Source organism: Pogoniulus pusillus, chromosome 2 (assembly GCF_015220805.1).
Source record: "Pogoniulus pusillus isolate bPogPus1 chromosome 2, bPogPus1.pri, whole genome shotgun sequence".
NCBI classification, from domain to species: Eukaryota; Metazoa; Chordata; class Aves; order Piciformes; family Lybiidae; genus Pogoniulus; species Pogoniulus pusillus.
Window position 1 is genome coordinate 39,506,545 of NC_087265.1, and position 21,631 is coordinate 39,528,175.

Genomic DNA, 21,631 nt, shown 5'->3' on the forward strand with positions numbered 1-21,631 from the left:
ATGACGACAAAAGCACCAACATTTACACAGCCATTACAAAGTGTTGTGGCACTGGAGGGTAGTGCCGCAACCTTTGAGGCTCATATTAGTGGTAAGGTTTTGGTTTATTTTTCCAGGATTGAATATTTTTATGTTTGGTTTGGTTTGGTTTTGGTGCTGTTTATGCTAAGACAAACAATAGCACTTTCTGTAGATCATGATCTAGTCTGAATGGGTGAGGATAGTGCTGAAATATGAATATATATATATATATACACACACATCATATGGTACTAATCAGCACTATGTAGGGGGTGTCAGCTATCCACAGAGATAACACATGTCACAAGGCTTCCCAGGCAACAGCTGATCACTCTGCCAATGAGACTGCTGTCTAATCCTCATGTATTTTTGAGTCATCAAAACTGGAGGGGGAATATCACTAAAAGTCTGTGTGTGTATATATATACTGTGCTTAAAGGATACACGCTGTGCTAAAAGAAGGTGTACTATGCTAATCAAGGAATTTCATGTGGGTGCAGAGAAAGTAATCTCGTCTGGATGATGATGAGACAGAATGAGGAGTGAAAGTGCAAAAAGCAGGGCATATGTTAATTTTTTGGTGATTTAGTGCTAAACCTTACTCTGGCTAGATGTATTAACATGATTTATGTCAATTTCAAAATGCCACATGATTTTAAAGGATAATTCATCTTGCCAGTCTCCACAGTATTGGAACACCCTGTTTTGTGCAAAATTCCATGCAAACCCTCAAGATAACTTTACCAGATAGCCAACACCCTGTTCTAAGAGAGCCTCTGACCTCAGCAGTGACTAAGGAGAAATGGCACGTGTTTCTGCTGATGGAATTATATTGTCTTACAGGCAATAGCAATGTGATGACCCACATACCATAAAACACTACCCAGATGCTTTCTAACAGGTGCAAACATATGATCTCTTGAACTATAAAGATCTCTGACATCTATGGTCCACTGTGATTCATTCCTTGGTCCTTGTGGATAGTACTGCCTCAAAGAATGTGCTTGAAGATGTCCTATAGTCTACATTCATGATTTTTTAATGCTTTATTCTGTTATCTGGCCCTCTACTCTTCACTTAATTGTTCTAGCCTTCTCTTGGTGCCTGTACACATGAAATTGCTTGTGAAAGCTTCTTTCCACCAATGATTATTACAAATACATACATTACAATAATTATTACAAACATATAAATAGATCTTCAGAACAGGTTAGGATTCTATTATTGCAGCTCAATGTATGAGTGTGAGCATTTTCATTTTTGTGATATCGTGGAGTACTTCAGGGGGAACTCAATTTCTTGCTGAGGAGATGACAGAAGTTTTCCTAATAGTATGTGCATTATTTGTATTTTAATCCCAAATATCATGTTAGGCAATCTCTTGTTAAGTTTATTCACAATCTGAGGTTCTGGAATATATTCCATGCCCTCAAAACATCCACCAAGGCAGATCTGACAGTGGCTTGGATTTGATTTTTCAAATATATAAAGACAATGTAAGTTTTATTTCTCAAAGTATTGAATAACTAGTGGATTATATACCTTTATTCTGCTGCATTGTCTGCCCTTCCTGTCTGTCATGAATTATTGTGAATTTGAAATTGAAACTGTCTCTTTACCTCTGATAATACTGATCTCTTATATACAAGTCAAGTGGTAACACAGAGCTACAATTCAAATGCAAAGAGCCCAGCTAATCTAAGAGTACTAACAAGGGATTAGCAACGACCTGGGATGCAATTTTGTAGTATGTAAACTAGAATAAATCGACTACACTCTTCTATCAGATTGAGAATTAAGTGTCAAGTTACAAGGGTTTGCTCTCAGACAAAAATACCCAGTACTTTCCCCAGTGTTCAGAAAGTGCAGAACACACAAACCCAGAGATTAAAAGCAGTGAATGCCAGAGCAGCCAAGATACCAACACAGGCAGAGCCCTGATAGATGAGCAGTGGCTGAGGACATGTGAGACAGTACATGACTGTCAAGAGAATCTGCAATCCTGCTAACATTAGAACTGTGCACATCCTCATGTCTCCACAGTACTGATCATTATTGAATTTGTTGATAAAGAACTAATCTGTACTCTGTTTAGTTTCCTTTGAAGTGGTATTTTCAGGTATTACCCAATGCAAGACAGCCTTTATACTCTGCACCTTGCTGAAAGCAGTACATAGATTGTACAGATTGGGAGTTCCTGTCCCATCACAGTCAGGACAATCTCATTGAATTAAATTACTTAAGTAATGAGCTTCAGGTACTTCAGAGTTTGTTGGGTTTTTTGTCTGTTTATTTGTTTTTTTCAATAAAGCTCAAGAAAAGCTCAGAGAGTTTTAAAAAGAATGTCCTAGTAATTAATAAGTAATTAATATTCTAATGATAGTGTACACTGGAACATTGGCTATTCCATACACTCCAGGTAAAAATATCTATAATCTGAGGTAGATCTTGCCTTTAGACCCCAGCTCTGTGGCATGGGACTGGCAAGGGACTAATAAATCTATGAAGATGAGCTTCTTTAAATACGAATTTGGGCTCAGATTTTCAAAATGGGTTCTAACTTTAGAGTCTTGTTTAACCTACCACCAAAAAAAAGTAGATAGGTAGAAAACAAAACAAAACCCCACAAAACAAAACAGTTTGGCTGGCAACATTTCAAGAAATTCACTGTTGACAATATGATTTTATATCCCCTATCTTAAAAAAAACCACCAAAACCTGAGCCTCATTTGCACAAACGTTGAAGATGGGGAAATTCTGAATGAAATCAGTAGCATCTGCTGGATACTCTGTGCTTATTGTAATAAAGCTTATGTTGCTCTGTGATGGTAGTATACAATTGAATTGTACCAACCCATCAGGGCTGTTTGATAACTTCCATTAGTGAAATTAGCAATGCTTAAATGTACTTTGACCCTTTCATTTTCTAATCCTCTCTAAAACTAGCCACATGTTTTTTTCCTGTGTATTTCTACTTTATATGTATCTTAAAATCAGTTTTTCAACTACAAGCAAAATATAAAACTTTTCTAACCAAATTGCATGTGACTGCAAATAAAAACTTCAATCACACCTTCTCTTCCATTTTAGATGCACATAGTCATATTCCTGCCACCATTAAAAACTCAAAACAGTTAAGAGTTTATAGAAGGGATGATTCAGAAAAGAAGCAGAACTCTATGCTGCTCAGGGTTTCCAAACTACAGAGGGTGAAACTGAGCAAATTAGAGTAACTGTAGTGAGTGCAGTCTCAGATGTCATTCCTGAACCTCTAGGGAAAAAAAATAATTAAAACTAGTCCCAAAACATTAATAGCATTTGAAGTTAGTGTATACAACAGTTTCTTTTACTGTTACTTTGCTTTCTACAATCTTTTAGTCTTAGGACAACTGTTTAACTTGATTGGACATTCTGATTTTTACTTTCTCTCCAAATGATTTGCCTGGATAGTTTCCTTAGCAATAAGCAATGTTGGCAAATAAAAATAATTGAAAAAAACCCACAACAAACACAACCAATTAAGCAACCACATCCCCACCCTCCCCCCCCCCCCCCCCCCCCCCCATAATAGAATAAACTAGGTTGGAAGAGACCTCCAGGATCATCCAGTCCAACCTAGCACCCAGCCCCATCCAATCAACTAGACCATGGCACTAAGTGCCTCATCCAGGCTTTTTTTGAACACCTCCAGGGACGGTGACTCCACCACCTCCCTGGGCAGCCCATTCCAATGCCAATCACTCTCTCTGGGAAGAACTTCTTCTAACATCCAGCCTATACCTCCCCTGGCACAACCTGAGGCTGTGTCCCCTTGTTCTGCTGCTGGTTGCCTGGAGGAAGAGACCAACCCCCAGCAAAACAGAACAAACAACTTCCCCCCCCCAAAACCAAACCAAACCCTCATGCGAGTTAACTCATACCCTTCATAATTTTAATGAACTTTTATCCCTCAACAGGATTGCCAAACACTACAGTCCACTCATTATTCAAGTGATTTTCTAAAGGTAGTAGCCTGTGCAGTTGTCCTGTGCTCTTTTTACTTTAAAGACCTTTCTAAAAAGAAACTCCTTTACAACTGTGTCAGTGGACATGCAGCTGTAGGTCTTTGCCTATGCCATTGAGCTCCACTATAACTGTGTCTGCATCAGTGACTGTCATGGTAATTTTGAATATCTGGCATTTAATAGCATCTTTCTGTTTCTTTAGGTATCCCAGTTCCTGAGGTGAGCTGGTATCGGGATGGCCAGGTTCTCTCTGCTGCAGCTCTGCCCGGTGTGCAGATCTCGTTTAGTGATGGCCGCGCTAAACTGGTGATCCCTGCCGTGACAGAAGCAAACAGTGGAAGATACACCGTACAAGCCACCAATGGATCTGGGCAAGCAACTAGTACTGCTGAACTACTAGTCACAGGTATGAAGCAGCTAAAGAAAGGCAGATCTCTCTGCTTGCAATGCAAGAGACATAGCAGAGGCACCACAGATAACGAAAAGAGTTTTGAACTGCCTGATCGGCAAAGATATAACAAAGCAAATTCCTTTTCCCAAAGCATTCTCACCAGTCATTTATAACAGTGTCCTTTACATATTAACTGTATAAAGTTTAATCTTGACCTTACAATTTCTTATCCACAATCAAAAATTTCTGCTTTAGCCCTGCACATACTTCTACTCTTGTGATCTGTCACACCAGCTACCGTCCAACTATTCAAAAAAGAGAGGATCAAGTTCTGCAAGATGGACTCCTTTGTGGTGTTCAATGATATAAATTATATTTGACAGAAAAACTCACACTGAAGAGGCTGAGCATACTACCTGTATTTATGATCAATGTATCTCTAATTCCAGAAACATTTGCAATCATGGGTATAGTCAGAAATATCAGAACATTTAAACACATGGAAAAAAAACATGAAGGTTATTTGGTTTTTGGCAAATCAGCTCCTAGTGTTTTGAATGTTTGAGGAAGTATCATTTGTTAGTAGCATGTGCAAGAGAATTAGGTCTTGTGAACTTTCAGTAATGGGATTATCAAGCCCTTACAGTGCTTTTTAACAGAAGTTATTGTTTTTCTACCTGTTTCTTCTGTAAAACTGCAGCTGGAACAGCACCACCAAACTTCTCACAACGACTACAGAGCATGACTGCAAAGCAGGGAAGTCAAGTTCGACTTGACGTGAGAGTGACTGGAATCCCTACACCTGTGGTGAAGTTCTATCGGGATGGAGTAGAAATCCAAAGCTCCCCCGATTTCCAAATTTTACAAGATGGAGACCTTTACAGCTTAATAATTGCAGAAGCTTATCCTGAAGACTCCGGTACCTATTCAGTAAATGCTACAAATAACGTGGGACGTGCTACTTCAACAGCTGAACTGCTAATTCAAGGTAATGGAGCATAAGTTCCTAGCCATGAAAATAAGAATTGCTATTGTGATAATACACCGCAAACCACTTCTTCAGAGCCTTATTCAATGCATTAGTTTTTAAATTCTTTCTCAAGAGTTACTAATTTGCTGTGAAAAGGCAATGTCTTTGGTGAAATTGGTCAAATGTTTCAAGTTAAGAATTAAAAAGTCCTTTTCTCTAGAATGAATCACCATTAAACTAAGGATACAGTTGTTTTTGTTTTGTTGTGTAGGTTCTCAGTGTTGTAGCTGTAAACTAGCTGTGATAGACTACATCACTCTACCCTAAACGAGCCTGCCAAAGAGGAAGTTCTTAGAGAACTGTAGCAGTGAGTTACTCTACTTGGAGCAGCCTTGCTTGTATTTCACTTCAGTCAGACTTTGAGGTCTGTGTAGTCATTTGACTGATTCTGAGGAGTCTACAATAAATGTGTTTTGTTTGTTTGTGGTTTGTTTCCCTGATGACATAGTAATACAAAAATATTGTAACTGTTTTCACAATTATCCATCTATTAGTACTGCAGGGACAGCAGATGGTTTCTTAATTCTCTCTCTGTTGTCTATAGAAAATTCTAGATAATTGGAATTGACCATTCATTTATTTCTACAACTGCTTATTGTTTGTTACCACATGCAATTCTTCTGAGCATGATTTCTCTCCCAAAAGGTGAGGAAGAAGCCGTTCCTGCTAAAAAGACAAAGACAATTGTTTCGACTGCTCAGATTTCACAAACCAGACAAGCCAGAATTGAAAAGGTATGTTTTTCTAAAGCAAAGTAGGTAAGGCTAAAAGGTGGATATATCAGACCTGTTTTCTTGATTTCATTGTAGAAGACTGAAGACCACTTTGATGCCTGTTTTCTTGATTTCATTGTAGAAAACTGAAACCCACTTTGATGCCAGATCGCTTACAAGTGTTGAAATGGTGATAGAAGGTGTGACAGGCCAACAGCTCCCACACAAAGCACCTCCACGAATGCCTCCTAGACCTACGTCAAAATCACCCACTCCACCAGTAATTGCTGCGAAAGCACAAATGACTCGACAGCAATCACCATCACCTGTTAGACAGTCACCATCACCTGTAAGACATGTCAGAGCACCAACACCCTCTCCAGTCAGGTAAATTTACTATTCTTTCAAACAAGATTGCTTTTTGAGTCTCCTCCACATACAGCAGTAAGAAAAAGAGCATAGTATCAAATGCAAGAATGCACTGACTTGATACTGAGTGAGTTTGTTCTCATGGTAAGCTATAATGTCCTATATTTGCCACTGCTGCAGGAGTGCATGTTTGTTATATAAATTTCCTATCCTGTATATCCTTTAGATAAAGAAGAATATCCGTTAGAGAATAAATGCTATTTGATTGCTGAAGTAGCATTCAGAACTCCAAGTTCATAAAGGAAGAAAAGAGTAGAGCAGTTCATCCTCAGTTGTTTTAGATGAACAGAGGAAAAAACAGTGAAACTGACCAGTGGCAAACAGAATGGAAGGATATGTGAAAAACATGGACACATTCTATGTGTGATAGAAATGACTGTGGAAATAAAGGTTTGGAGGTAGGCAAGGCAAATATGTTTATGAAGAAAAAAAAAAAGTTTAGCTCTGCTGTGTGAAGGGTCTCGAGAGACAAAGCGAGTGATTTGAAGAGCAGGACTTACGGACAAGAGATCCCAAGAGGTCTGTGCTGAAAGGCAGGTAAATTGCTTTGGAGTTTTTATAGCTTCAATATCCTGAAGTGCCAGTGCCATGGAAGGAAAGTCTTCGAGCTGAGTACTCAGAAGAGCCCTATTTAAATTGACAGAGCTAAGTATACTGATTAATTTTGCCCCATTGAGAATAACTAGCAAGGACAGGGAGAAAGGCGGACTGCACAGATGCACGAATGACTTAATAGTGCCACCTAGAGTGCGCACAGAGCCAGATGTTTGTACTCCCTTACTAGTCAAATCGCTTTCAGACCTATTGTACGTTGGGCAATAAAGCTAAACATCAATTTGATGCTGCTGCCCCCTAATGTTGAAATTTGTTAATGTTATCTAGGAAATACTTCAGCCGAAAAAAAAAAACCAAACCACCTTCTCAAAGAAAATTTAAGTTAGAAAGTCTTCTAAGGCAGTTTTCAAAACGCTTTCTCAAAGCTGTCTGTTAACATAGCAATTGGAATTTTGGAGTTTAGATATAAGTATGGGAAAAAATACGAGCCCTGAGCAGAGGCTTGCCTAGAGTCTGAACACATATAGGGATGACAAATGGAAGAAAATGAGATGGAGTGCAGGAGTAGATACAGTTGTGTTATTGCTAGGTGTCACATAACATTTTTACAAAGGGTGACTGGGCTAATTGTTTTGTCTGCCTACAGAGACCATATCACAAATATAACATATGATAGTCACAACCTGTAAGGCTTCTGTATTATTTCTATGAGGAGAATTGATTGAATAAAAGGAAATAACGTGGTATATTTTAACATTTTAAACATATGTACTTGAGTGAAATGCCCTTTGACACTTGATTTTATTGCCTTTTTTGAAATCAGTGACTACAGTAGCTACTAAGCTACTACAAAGATATGTTGCAGTTCTAATTATGACAAAAGCATGTGTTAGGCACAATGTTAAAAACAGATAAGTGTAATTTGTAAGTAGGATATCTCAAAAACTTTTTCAAAATCAAATTACAACATATTGAAGATACCCTGAACAGGGAGTGAATTTAAGCTCAGGCTGAAGCTGGTTGTATAGTAGTTGTTGCATGACACTGCATTATAGGAGTACTTTATTTTCCATTAGATCGGTTTCTCCTGCTGGAAGAATCTCAACCTCCCCTATCAGACCAGTGAAATCACCGTCTCCAGTCCGTAAACCACAAGTAGTCGCAACTGGGGCTGAAGTCCTTCCCCCTTGGAAGCAGGAAGGATATGTTGCAACCACAGAAGCCCAGATGAAAGAAACAAGAGTTTCTACAAGCACTACCCAAATAAGAACTGAAGAAAGATGGGAGGGGAGATACGGGGTCCAAGAGCAAGTCACCATTAGCGGTGCTGCTGCTGGCGATGTTGCAGCTGGTGCTAGAGAGGTAAAGTCTGTTTTTAGTATGGGCACTGGATTTGCTCTAAGTGTGAACTCACCACTGCTGAATAGATCTGCTAAATGGAGTCTGAGAAGCTGTGTATTAAAAATGTGTGTATCTGCTCTCATTTGAGTTCTGCTGCAAATATTTAAACATCTCTTTGCAATATTCTGTCTCTGTACCTGTTTTGTGCTTCTTTTGAATGTATGCAAAACATGAAAAAATGTCTTTTGATGTGACTAATATAGGTGAGAAAGGACAGTGAAAAAACAGCAGCTGTTGCTACGGTTGTTGCTGCTGTGGATCAAGCCATGGTGAGAGAACCAGCTCCAGGTGTTGTAGAGCAAACTGCTAAAAGGACAGCAATGACTGCAGTCCACATTCAGGAGCAGGTAGAAATAGAGCACAGACACTCTGTGATTCTTCTCTTTATCCCTTCATACAACATGCAAACAAGGCATGATTCACTGTGAGGAATTAACAAGATATTACCCAGTGCACTGCAAACGCATGCATACTTGTACAGAGCATCTGGACTGTAAAGGAATGTTTGTGGATTACTTAATTGTTTTCCATCATAGTGGGGTTGAACTAATTATTCTTAAACAGTTTTTAAGCTTTACGAATACCATCTTTCAAAACAATTCTGTATTCTCCCCTCTTATCTATTCTCTAACACTGATTCTCTTACACTGATTAAAGTTTTCCTCTAATATCTCATTTATAATTTCCCCTTTGGGATAAAACAATTTTCCCTTAGTGTTGTTCCTTTGCTTGCAATCCTCTTATTTTTTTTCCTTCTCCTCTTCTTTTGATGATCAGTTTGTTGAAATCAGTTTTAAGGATTTGGGGTTTTTTTTGTTTGTTTCTTGATATAAAAATCAGATGAGAAAGGAGGGAACAGTAGTAGTTACCAGTGATCAAGCCACAAACCAAACAGTAATATCAAGAACTAGAGAAGGAATTGTTTCATCACAAGACCAAAGGCACATCTCTCATGAGAAGGTGAATACAGATATTAACTACAATTGTCATATCCTAGGTCATTTTTTAATAAGTCTAATATCTCCTTAAAAAGACAATTCTGTGAACAAAATAAATGATATACCATAATATTCCCTTTTACCATGGGTTCAGTCTTTTAGTTCGTATTGTTATCATTCTCTTATCTCTTCTTCTTGATGATTCTTTTTTAAACTCTATTTCACTTCCATTATACATGAGAGTAAAAGAGAGAGAGATAAGCTTGAAAAAGCTTTAACTTAGGGATTTTTTTTCCTTAATATATATTGTAGAATGACTTTACTTGGCAGCATTCTCAATCCTTTAAAGAACTGGGATGTTAGAAATACCTCTTTGATTTTCCATTCCCACCGCCCCCCTGGCCCCGACTTTGTTTCTATTTTTTTTTCCCAGGCTTTGTTTCTAAGTTTGCCATTTGTAATCTGCTTGGGGTTTTTTTAGCAGCACAGTGGGTCAGAAAAAAGCAGGGGAAAACTCATTTTGCATTGATTTAAATTTTGTAAAAACTGTTGAGCAGTTGGAATTCAAATTCTTTGTCATGTGTCTTATCAGACAAATGTGATTTAATTGAAGATCCATGTTTAGAGAGAAATGTTGCATTTGCATTGCAGCTGAAATGTGTGACAAAGAATGTGTCACTTACCTTTAAAGTGCTGAGAAACAGAAATCTGCCTGGGCAAAAAACATTACAAGTTTCTGAGCAGATTATATCTGAAGTTCTTGAAAATGGGAAACTACCTAAAATTTGTTTCTAATATCCTACATGTTCCCCAGCTGATTATGATGTGGGACAGTTTTCCTCTGATCTGATTCTTTTTATTGCCTTCAGTAGCAAAGCAAGCATTTGTGGATTGTTTTACTATATTTATGCTAAATGTATATATGTTTAGTAGAAAGTCTGCTTATGTCGTTGCTGTTTCCAGTCTAGATTACTTTGCAATCAGCAGTTTGACCTTTCTCCTCCCTTTCATTTGTATCCTCTTTTCCAAATATACAGAAAATCTTATACCTTGTATTTTAAAACAATATATAACCTAAGCTTCTTTCTTTGCAAATACCCAGGTAAGAAAAGAAGCAGAGAAAACTCCAGTACCCACAGTAACAATCGCCACCGACAAAACCAAAGAACAAGAAACAGTATCCCATGCCAGACAAGAAGTATCCACCAGACACGAGCAAGTGCAGATTGCTCATGAAAAGGTAAATAAGTGTTACAAATATTTGACTCATCATTATATTATAAAACCTCATTTTTCATCAAATGCGTTACATATCTTTGCTCTGTATCTTTATGGAGAGGCGATTACAAAATAAAATGCAAAACAAAGCACCCCAGAAACAGTCCAAGCATTTCATAGCCAAAGTAGATTGCTGACGATAAATGGTAAAGGTTATCTCTCGTGATGCGATATTTAATGTGTGGAGTTTGATTTAATGAAGCTCATGTTTGTATGAGGGCTGAATGAATCTAGTTCTTGGCTTAACCAATGAAATAGTTCCATCTACTGATGGGAGTAAACATTGTCAGCCATGCCCATTTTTATGGAACAGTTTCTACAAAGCACCACAATGATGTGTCACAACTCAATAGTAAGCAGGATGATTCTTCTTTAATTCACACACAGAACAATGCAAAATGATTTTGAATGTGAAACAGGCTATAACTTGGTTTGTACAAATGAAATACTTCATTTCTCAGGTGCCACCTTTTTTCACATTGATACACGCTCTGAAACTTTACTCTACTTTCCCCAAAATTTTAACTATAGGTGCGATTGATTGCTGTTACTTTTCTTTACCATAAAAACTAGATAAGAAAGCAAGATATGAAACCTTCTGTACCTAAGGTAGTAATTACCACTGATAAACCTAAACCACCGGTCATAATAATGAAAAGTAAAGAAGGAATTTCTGCCAAACAAGAACAAGTGCGCATAACCCATCAAAAGGTGAATAGCACTATCATAACCATGTTTGGTTTTTCATCCCCTCTTCTTTACAAGCCTTATGTGTTCCTCAAAAAAATACTAATGATACATTTTTCAGCTCATTTTTTTTCCTGAGATTTATCCTACTTACAAACATTTAAAGACAGCATTAATTCAACTCTATTATTCCAGCTCTACCTTTCTTTCCTAACTTTTCATTAATAGGGTGCCAATAATTGTCTTCTGACTGAGCTTTGGGATGGACTGACACTCCTGAAATGCATTTTAACTGTTTTGGTTTTGTTTGGGGGGTTTTGTATACGTGTGTGTGTTTGGATTTGTGGTTTGTTGGTTTTTTTTGTTTGTTTGTTTGTTTTGGGGTTTTTTTTCCCTCTTAAAAAAGGAAACTCATTACTATTATTTAAATAGGCATCAGGGTTAACAATACTTATCAGTATACAGATAACCCAGAGCTGTGTGTAGTGAACAAGGTTCTAACCCCTTAATTCTCCATTACTGTTCCTGTTCCAGAATGCTTTCTTGTTGTTCAAATTACTTTCTTGATCATATTTAATGGAATCTTTTCTTTTTTCCTGCTATAATAATACATAAAATAAATAAGAAATCTAAGAAATATATAAAATAAAAGGGAAGCTAAGAAAACTCCCATAGTTCTGAATATTGGAATGGGCTGCCCAGGGAGGTGGTGGAGGTACCATCCCTGGGGGTCTTCAAGAAAAGACTGGATGAAGCACTTAGTGCCATGGTCTAGTTGATTGGTTAGGCCTGGGTGCTAGGTTGGACTGGATGATCTTGGAGGTCTCTTCCAACCTGGTTGATTCTATGATTCTATGATAAAACCAGAACATCAATCACTGTGTCCAGAGCTAGACAAGAAATTACAGCCAAACAAGAAGAGAGTTGTCTAGCATTATGATGGCTGCATACAGCTTTTGCAGATGTGAAAAACAGTTACCATTTCTATTATCTGCAGACCTCACCATTAAAAGCTACTCTGGGACAATTAGGATGCCCTTATTTATTATAGTTTCTGATGGTAAATTTCTGATAATAATGGTTGTAATGATGAAGTAACACAATCAATGTGATCAAGTTTCTAGTCTAGCCATACAGAGATTTATGTCTAACTCTGTTAGGAGATACCACTTTTAAGACTGCAGTCAGATTTATCTGTGAAATCTTGCTCCCTAGCAATGACTACCAAATAATGCTTACTTCTTTAAATTTCTGAGTCAGCAATCTTTCTTCTTTTCTACAAGATGATTGCAACCTCTCTCTATCAACATTTCGTTTGTATTGCTCAATGCAAACTCTAACATCCATTCAAACCTGCCAGTTTATTACTTTTGACAATCAGATAGGAAAGTTTTTCTAATACAGCCAGGAGCTCTCATATGTGGAAGAACAGCCTAGCTGCCAACAGCTTTTACTTAAAGTCTATCTATTTTGCTAGAAACACTATTGGGCACTCATAAAATACATTAGTAAAACCTATTTTTAAGAGCATAACATATAAATTCATGAGTCAGACTCTCAGAAATTGCAATTAATTGCTAATTCAGTTTTTCTTATTTGTAAAATAGGTTAGCACTGATTAACAGACATGCCTGTAGTTAAAAAAATACAACTACATTCCTTTGTAAATATATTCACATGAGATGCCAGGCACATTCTTTAGAATTTTAGTAGCAGCTACCAGTTATGTTGAGCCAAATGATCATCCTGACTTTTAAATTATGTGCCATACTCTTAAAAAAAAAATGCCATAAATGTGACTATAAATATTAAAAGCGTGCAAATATCAGTAAGTACAAAGCACATTATCATAGATATGTTCTGAATATGCATAGAAAGAGCTTAGAAAAAATGTCTATATTTGAAATTACTTACTGCAGGTTGAATACATTGGACACATTATTACTTGTGTCTGTGCTCTCTTCAGCTGAAAACCACTTTCCTGAGCATCATATTTATAAGTATTTGCCATTTATGCAAGTCTTTAATACCATGATAAATGTTTGCATTAATTGTCCTATGTTATGTGTAGACTGAAGCTGGAAAAAGAGCTGAAGCTGTGGCTACAGTGGTTGCAGCAGTTGATCAGGCACGCGTTCGATCACCCTGGGAAACACAACAAGCAGATGAAGCTTATGTAAAGCAGAAAACTTTGGAATATGGCTATAAGGAGCACACCGTAACAGACCGTGTTGCTGAGGCCCCAACAGAACGTCATGTTGTCACCAAAGAAGTAAAAACTGTTCATGTTCCTCCTGAAAAACATATCTCAGCTGCTGAAAAGAAGGAAGTTAGTTTATCAACAGAGGTTAGACTCAGTTTACTTTGCTTTCTTTCCCAAAAACTATGTCCCAGTGAAATCTGCTTCAGTATCACATTCTCAACATTTTCATTGCTTTGTGCAGATAAAAAGAACAACAGAAACTGAGAAAACAATTCATATTGAACACCCAAGACCCCGCACAGCAAGTCCTCACTTCACAGTCTCCAAAATTGCTGTTCCTAAACCAGATCATACATACGAGGTAAGAAATGGAAACTAGCCAGGCAGAACAGCATGCTCATTTATATCAGTAGGTCACCTGTTCCGTTTGACTTTTCCTCCTACTCCAGTGGGTTGCATTCTCAAAATGAAGAACAGTTGTATGCTCTCTTGAGCTGTTTTTATTGACTTCTTTGACTATAGAGCAGAGGTATCCTCTTCAGTCTTACTATGTGCATCTCTTCACTAGCACATTTGGAAGTAGTGTTTCTTTCTTCCTTACAGATTACTACATATTAAGCTACATAACATGACACCATCTGGGTTGTAAATGTCATTTCCCCATTCTTCTGTTCAACTTCTTCACATAATATTAAAAGTTCCCATTTAAATAGTGTTTTGTTCAAGCATACTACTCCACTTGAACTTTAAAAATGAAGTTATTTTTTTCCTTTAAACATAATTAAAATTTTTTTTCCCTTCAAACATAATTAAACAATATAGCTAAAATAGCTTTTCTGTACAGATTAAAATATTTTCTGAAGTCATTACACCTAAAATAATATTTTAAAATATTTAAGTTATTTTTATCACTGACATTATGTAATTAGTGCTGTTGATTGCAGAATCAACTCATTAAATTGAAAGCAAAATTTATTCCAGTGAATAAAATTAGAGGACGTTTCTCATGTTGCACTTAAGAGTTTCTTTTCCATTTAAAGATCAATTCCAAAGTCAAATAAAATGAAAATCATTGAATGTTAGGCAACATAAAAATTATATCTTGATATTCTATTACTGCAATCTGTAACTAGAATCCATTGTTGTGTATATAGCTTTGGCAGTGTCAACAAATAAGTAACTAAGGACTCAACTGGTGCCTATGCAGTCTATCAAGAAATGTGCTGTTTCCCTTGTGTGATGGTTTGGGCTCTTACCCGCCCCCCCACACTTTTGGATTTGCCCCAGCTAACTCAGACAGCCTCTGGGAATATAAATGAAGCTATTTATTTACAGCTAGCAGAATATACAAGCAGCTATTTACAATATATACAATTATATACAGAAATATACAAAGGATAAACAATACAGAAGCACAACTCCCCTCCCAGAAACCTGAGTCCCCAGGAGGGGCTCTCAAACCACCCCAACACCTCCCCTTGCCCTCTCAACCTTACCCCAGTTCTCAGGAAGAAGAGAGGCGCAGCCAAGAGGTTAGGGAGCAAGGTTAGTAGGAGCAGGGTTAATGAGATGTGACCAGGTCTGAAGGCAAAGGCAGAAGTGAGAAACAAAATGGAGAATGTTTACTACTTCTTCCCAGAGTTCTCAGTGTGACTGTGAGCAAAGGAGACACAACTGTTTTTCATTCCACTGCCCGTTATCTACTTCTTTTACCAAAACATTCCAGCTTGCTTCAAACTAGCACACCTTGGAAACGAGAGAACAGCAAAGGCATAACTCTTTTTCTTCTGTTCCTTAGGTTTCTATAGCTGGATCTGCCATGGCTACTCTGGAAAAAGAGCTGTCAACTACTTCTGCTGCACAAAAAATCACCAAGCCTGTGAGACCTCCTCAGCTAAAGCCACATGAAGTGAGAATAAAGGCCGAGCCAGCTGCCCCTCCGCAGTTTCCCTTTGGAGAGGCTGCTGAGGCCTATAAAAGTCAGTATGCTGTTGAAACTAAAGAAGAGACAGGTGTAAGCTTGAAGGGCGAGGCAGTGCGGGAAGAGCACTTGGTGTTGCGGAAAGAAGGTGAAGCAAAGGTATGTTATTAAGACAATTTCAGTCTCATATCTTAAAAACCTAGCATAGCCTCACTTCTTTGGTCTTCCTTATTTCAAACTCCCACTTTTACAGCATTCTGCCGACTTCTATCTCTTTGCTGTTTTGCATAAACTCTCTAAAGGCCTAATATTTGCCTATGAAAAGCAAAGCATGCTCTATGCCTGATTTCTTGTCTAAATTCTCAACTGATTTGTTTTTAAGTACAGCAAAGTCCTTGGCTTTGTTAGATATTTATTAACTTTGCTTTAAATAATCTAGGTGACAGAAACTGCCAGAGTTCCTGTGCCTGCAGAAATCCCTTCTACTCCACCCACCTTAGTCTCAGTAAGTACTTTGCATGTAGATTAAGGGAGTTCCACTCTGTTTTCACCCATTATGTATTCCTTTATCTTGGGAAAACTGACCATGAAAATTCAGTTTTGTTTAATCTTTTAAATTCTGTGTTAGACCTACTCACCCACACAATTTGTCTCTGATACAAATGGCTCTGAATGTCTGTTATGGGGGTCATCAAAACTGTGTCAGGCAGGAGTTTGGCCTGCTGCAGTGAAAGTTTCTCACTGTGATAAACATAAATTTTGTTTTCTTGTTAGTCACAGTAATTTTTTTTTTTCCTGGATACACTAATGGACAGAACACTAGTTTGAAGCAGATATTTCATTTTCCTTTCAAATAGATTTTAGTTATTTAGATGTCTGTTTAGTAGTGAAAATATACACTGACTGTGATACTTTCTTTTAATCGTATAGGGCCTCAAAAATAAGACTGTGACAGAAGGTGAGTCAGTCACACTGGAGTGCCATATCTCTGGTCATCCTCAGCCTACTGTGACATGGTACAGAGAAGACTACAAGATTGAGAGCTCAATGGACTTCCAGATTACTTTCAAAGCAGGGCTTGCTCGCCTTGTGATTCGTGAAGCCTTTGCAGAAGACAGTGGGAGATTTACCTGCACTGCTACCAATAAGGCTGGGAGTGTCAGCACATCCTGCCACTTACACGTGAAAGGTAAATATATTTATAGAATCATAAAATCATAGAAATATTTTGGTTGGAAAAGACCTTTAACATCATCAAGTCCAACTGTTAACCTAGAACTGCCAGGCCACCACTAATCCATGTCCCTCAGAACCACATCTACACAACTTTGAAGTAGTTGCTGACTTAACCACCTCCCTAGGCAGCCTGTTGCAATGCTTAGCAGCCATTTTGGTGATGATTTTTTTCCTAATATTCAATCTCAACCTTTCCTTGTGCAACTTGGAGCCCTTTCTTCTTGTCACTGTAGGAAGATTATAACTTTCTTGACTCCTTATTAGTTGTAGTGCAAAGAATATTTTGCTAGCTCCCAAATAGAACATATGCCTTCAGTTGTACTTCAGGGCTGCTAGTAATGGCTGTAAGAACATGAGGAAAATGTCAGTTATAGTCCAATGCAGACCCTTAACTTGCTTTCTCAGTGGAATTACTTGGGCCTCTGAGATAGCTAACTAACTAACCTTTCTTTCACTTTTTGTCACTGATTAAGTGTTATTAAAACCATATTTGCCTTGCAGTATCGGAAGAAATTGAGACTCGAGAAACCATTTCTGAGAAGGCTGTAACAGAAGAGAAACGGTAAAGTTACTTTCCTAAACAGACTACTTCTACTGTGGTCATCATTTTCTTGCACTCTGTTTATGAGAGGTTCAGACATCAGCTCACTAACCTGTCCTGTAATCTTGCTTCAGCTATGTGGAGACAAAGGACATTGTAATGGAAGATGTCTCTGCTGCAGCAGAGGAAGTATCGGGAGAACCCATACCTCCTTTCTTCATAAGAAAACCCGTAGTACATAAACTAATTGAAGGTGGGAGCATCATTTTTGAATGCCAAGTAGGGGGCAACCCAAAGCCACATGTCTACTGGAAAAAAGGTGGAGTTCCTCTAACGACTGGCTACAGGTACTTTGAATGCAACGTACAAAACCCATTAAAACAATTTTGAAGGATACTTAATCAACATAATTTTGCTTCCCTCACTGATGCTGAGTCAAATACTATCATTGATTCTGTTTTTTTTTTTTTTAATAGAAAAGTCATAGAATCATGTCTTAATGTCACGCTTTAGGCAGCTAAGTTTTACTATATAAATATTCAAAAGACCACAAAACTGAAGGGGGCCTACAAAAAATCTGGGGAGGGACTTTTTAGGCCATCAGGTAGTGACAGGACTAGGGGGAATGGAGCAAAGCTGGAGGTGGGTGCATTCAGATGATGTGAGGAGGAAGTTCTTCAGCATGAGAGTGGTGAGAGCCTGGAATGAGTTGCCCAGGGAGATGGTTGAGACCCCATCTCTGGAGGTGTTTAAGGCCAGGCTGGTTGAGGCTCTTGCCAGGCTGATCTAGGGTAGGGTGTCCCTGGGCATGGCAGGGGTGTTGGAACTGCATGATCCTTGTGGTCCATTCCAACCCTGACTGATTCTATGATTCTATAAAATGAGCAATATTACATATCCTTAAAGATAAACCAGGAAGAAGCCTTGTTTTTTTCTGTCAATGCAAATGTTGTCTGTAAAAAGCAGTGCCTTCTACTAGAGGGGAAAAAATGTAGGATTCTTGTAATATTTAATGCTATAACAATCCATATTGAGACAAATTATGTGCTCCTTGCATACACTATTTTACAGTGCCTGCTAACTAGATCTGTGATAGGTCAGTGCACTGTTCACATCTCATTTGTTGTTAATAGCAAGAAAGTAGAGCTGTACTCTTACTTTCATTATGCTTACCACTCCTACACTGTTCTGCACATTCCCTGAGTGAGAATTGTCTGCAAAATATTACCCTTTTTTTGTCTTCTACAAGTTAGACATGATTCTGATTAACTGCTTAACTAAAAGCAATTTAACTAAAAAGACTCTTCATCAGAATTACAAAGAGATTGTATTTCTATTTCTTCCATAGATACAAAGTGAGTTACAAAAGAGAAACCGGGGAATGCAAACTTGAAATTTCCATGACTTTTGCCGATGATGCCGGAGAATACACTATTGTTGTTCGGAACACACATGGTGAAGCTTCTGCAACGGTCTCCTTATTAGAAGAAGGTATTTTCTAGATTGAAGAAATGGGACAAATATTTCTTCTGAACATTTTTCTGGTTTAAAGTTGCTTTTAGCTCTGCTGCAAATTCTTTGAGTCTTCTGTTAATTCAGGGAACGTAAATGGAGATCTGGTGGCCCTGGCATCAAATTCTGAAATACATTCTCTGGTAGAATGTATGACTATACGAATCTTCTGTTGATGTCCATAACTGCCTACATAACATAAACTATCTAGAGGTTGATATGGGGAAAGGAGGTAACTCACAGATTACTCTTTTGCAAGGAGAAAGCTTTTTCTTTTTTCAGTTGTCTTTGTAAAACTGTATTAAAGATTGCAGGAAACAGAGACATGGTGAAGAGAATGCAAAATAGTCTCTGTAGGTGTTTCCACTGATAACTGCAACACCTAAAATACCACAGTAAAACCTACCTGATTATAAAGCTCATATGAAAGCATTAGTTTTTGCATTTTATTGCTGTTTGTATTTTATTGGATAAGAAGACAGAAATTCTGCTTGAATCGCACACACACAAAACATTAAGTTTGTGGTTATTTTTCTCCATTCAATCTAGTGATGCCCACAGAAACTTATCAAATTTAATGTGTTCTTAATTCGTAGCTGATTATGATGCCTACATAAAATCACAACAAGAAATGATGTACCAAACTCAGATGACTGCATACGTACAGGAACCCAAAGTGGCTGAGGTAGCCCCAGCAATTCCATATGGTGACTTTGAAAAAGAATATGAGAAAGAACAAGCCCTAATTAGGAAGAAAATGGCCAAAGACACAGTGATGGTCAGAACTTTTGTAGAAGATGAAGTAAGTATATCACTCCATAGTAATTTTGTGTACTGACATTTTACCAGTAGCAATCACTTCTTTACAAGTTCACTATCTGACACATAGAACTAATGCTCTTGTTTTTATATATAGGAATTGCATATTTCTTCTTTTGAAGAAAGACTTATCAAGGAAATTGAACTCAGAATTATTAAGACGACTTTAGATGAACTTCTTGAAGAGGACGGAGAGGCGATGATGATTGATATTTCTGAATCTGAAGCTATAGAACCTGGATTTGATTTAAGATTAAAGAATTACAGAGCATTTGAAGGGACAGGAGTTACCTTCCATTGCAAGACAACTGGATATCCATTGCCAAAGGTATGTCAAACCTATGTGACATGAATCTATCTAAAAAAAATCTCATTCTCTACTTAAAAAAAAACCAAAACAAACCTTCAGCATCTCATTGTCAGATATTTTATATTCTGCAGAGAAACCAACAAATCTCAAAAGAAATCCAGTCTTTTGATATCTATTTGTTCCTTAACAGAACAGTGTTAGGTTGGTTAGCCAGTTCAGAGGTAGGTGAGACTTAATAGTAAAGTTGCTCTCACTTCTGAGTGTCCCTTGGTTAGCCCATACAAGCAGGGAACACAGTAGTATGTTCTAGATCGCTTTACTTTTCATCAAAATGGAATTTCTGACTCCTTCTAGCTCCAAAACTCATGTAAAAACACATTTCATGTCTTACTTATTTCAAGTAAAAACGTTAAGGGATATGCAGACATATCAGCTATGAAAGAGAAAGCTGTAATAAATTATATGCATGAGTCATTACTACATTTTTGTCTTTAGGAGAGCACACATAACATTACACTGTTTCTTTGTGTATAGGTTGTGTGGTACAAAGATGGCAGGCGCATAAGGCATGGAGAGCGCTACCACATTGAAGTTTTGCAAGATGGCAGTGCCAGCCTGCGTCTGCCTGTTGTTTTACCTGAAGATGAAGGAATTTATACTGTCCTTGCCAGTAATTTGAAAGGAAATGCTATTTGCTCATCAAAACTCTATGTTGAGCCTGTTGCACCCACAGCAACTCCAGGTTATATGCCAGGACCGGAAGTTATGAGAAGATATAGGTAGGTACATAGTAATACATAACTTCCATGAGAATTTAGTCTGCTGTGATAAATAGTTCCAAAACTCATTACACAGTTGCTAAACAGCTTGTTGTTGGAGTTTACATACCTCTAGAGAAGTTCTAAATTATGGTTTCATGGCTTAAATTGACCAATGTGCCAGCTCCTTGTCTGCTTTGCCTTCTTAACGGGCAGTGCAGTTTCAAGAATACCATCACTCACATGTATCTCCAGAGTACTAGATTATTACCTCAGTAAACATTGTTATTTCTTAAAGTAGTCATGTTTTCAAAAAAATAATAATTATGTTCTTAGAGTTTTAGTACTGTGTGTGACTCTCCTTTCCCACTATTGAAATAGAAAAATTCCAGTATTGCCATATACTGTGTTCTGTCATCCTATGTACATTCTCATATGCACAAACGTATCACAAACTTAGAGCCTGAGGGAGCTGGGCCTGTTTAGCCTGGAGAAGAGGAGGCTCAGGGGTGATCTTATTACTGTCTACAACTACCTGAAGGGACATTGTAGCCAGGTGGGGTTGGTCTCTTCTCCGAGGCAACCAGCAACAGAACAAGGGGACACAGTCTCAAGTTGTGTGAGGGGAGGTATAGGCTGGATAAGTTCTTGCCAGAGAGAGTGATTTGCCATTGGAATGGGCTGCCCAGGAAGGTGATGGAGTCACCATCCCTGGAGGTGTTCAAGAAAAGCCTGGATGAGGCACTTGGTGCCATGGTCTAGTTGACTGGATAGGACTGGGTGCTAGATTGGATTGGATGATCTTGGAGTTCTCTTCCAACCTTGTTGAGTCTGTGATTCTATGTACAGTATCCAAAAGCCAGACATTTTCCCTACCACAAATA

At 37.9% G+C, this 21,631-nt stretch overlaps 1 protein-coding gene across 1 annotated transcript in view; it reads left to right on the top strand.

Moving 5' to 3' along the window:
• The window catches only part of TTN (titin), a 251,282-nt gene continuing 229,651 nt past the window's right edge, over window positions 1-21,631 (top strand). Inside the window, 21 exon segments of the mRNA XM_064166084.1 lie at window positions 1-91; window positions 4,228-4,431; window positions 5,117-5,404; window positions 6,092-6,180; window positions 6,302-6,546; window positions 8,220-8,510; window positions 8,753-8,891; window positions 9,385-9,504; window positions 10,585-10,722; window positions 11,334-11,471; window positions 13,519-13,794; window positions 13,892-14,011; window positions 15,449-15,730; window positions 16,011-16,076; window positions 16,502-16,760; window positions 17,309-17,369; window positions 17,483-17,695; window positions 18,697-18,839; window positions 19,457-19,662; window positions 19,777-20,007; window positions 20,524-20,768. Coding sequence (XP_064022154.1) covers window positions 1-91; window positions 4,228-4,431; window positions 5,117-5,404; window positions 6,092-6,180; window positions 6,302-6,546; window positions 8,220-8,510; window positions 8,753-8,891; window positions 9,385-9,504; window positions 10,585-10,722; window positions 11,334-11,471; window positions 13,519-13,794; window positions 13,892-14,011; window positions 15,449-15,730; window positions 16,011-16,076; window positions 16,502-16,760; window positions 17,309-17,369; window positions 17,483-17,695; window positions 18,697-18,839; window positions 19,457-19,662; window positions 19,777-20,007; window positions 20,524-20,768 — 3,845 coding nt within the window.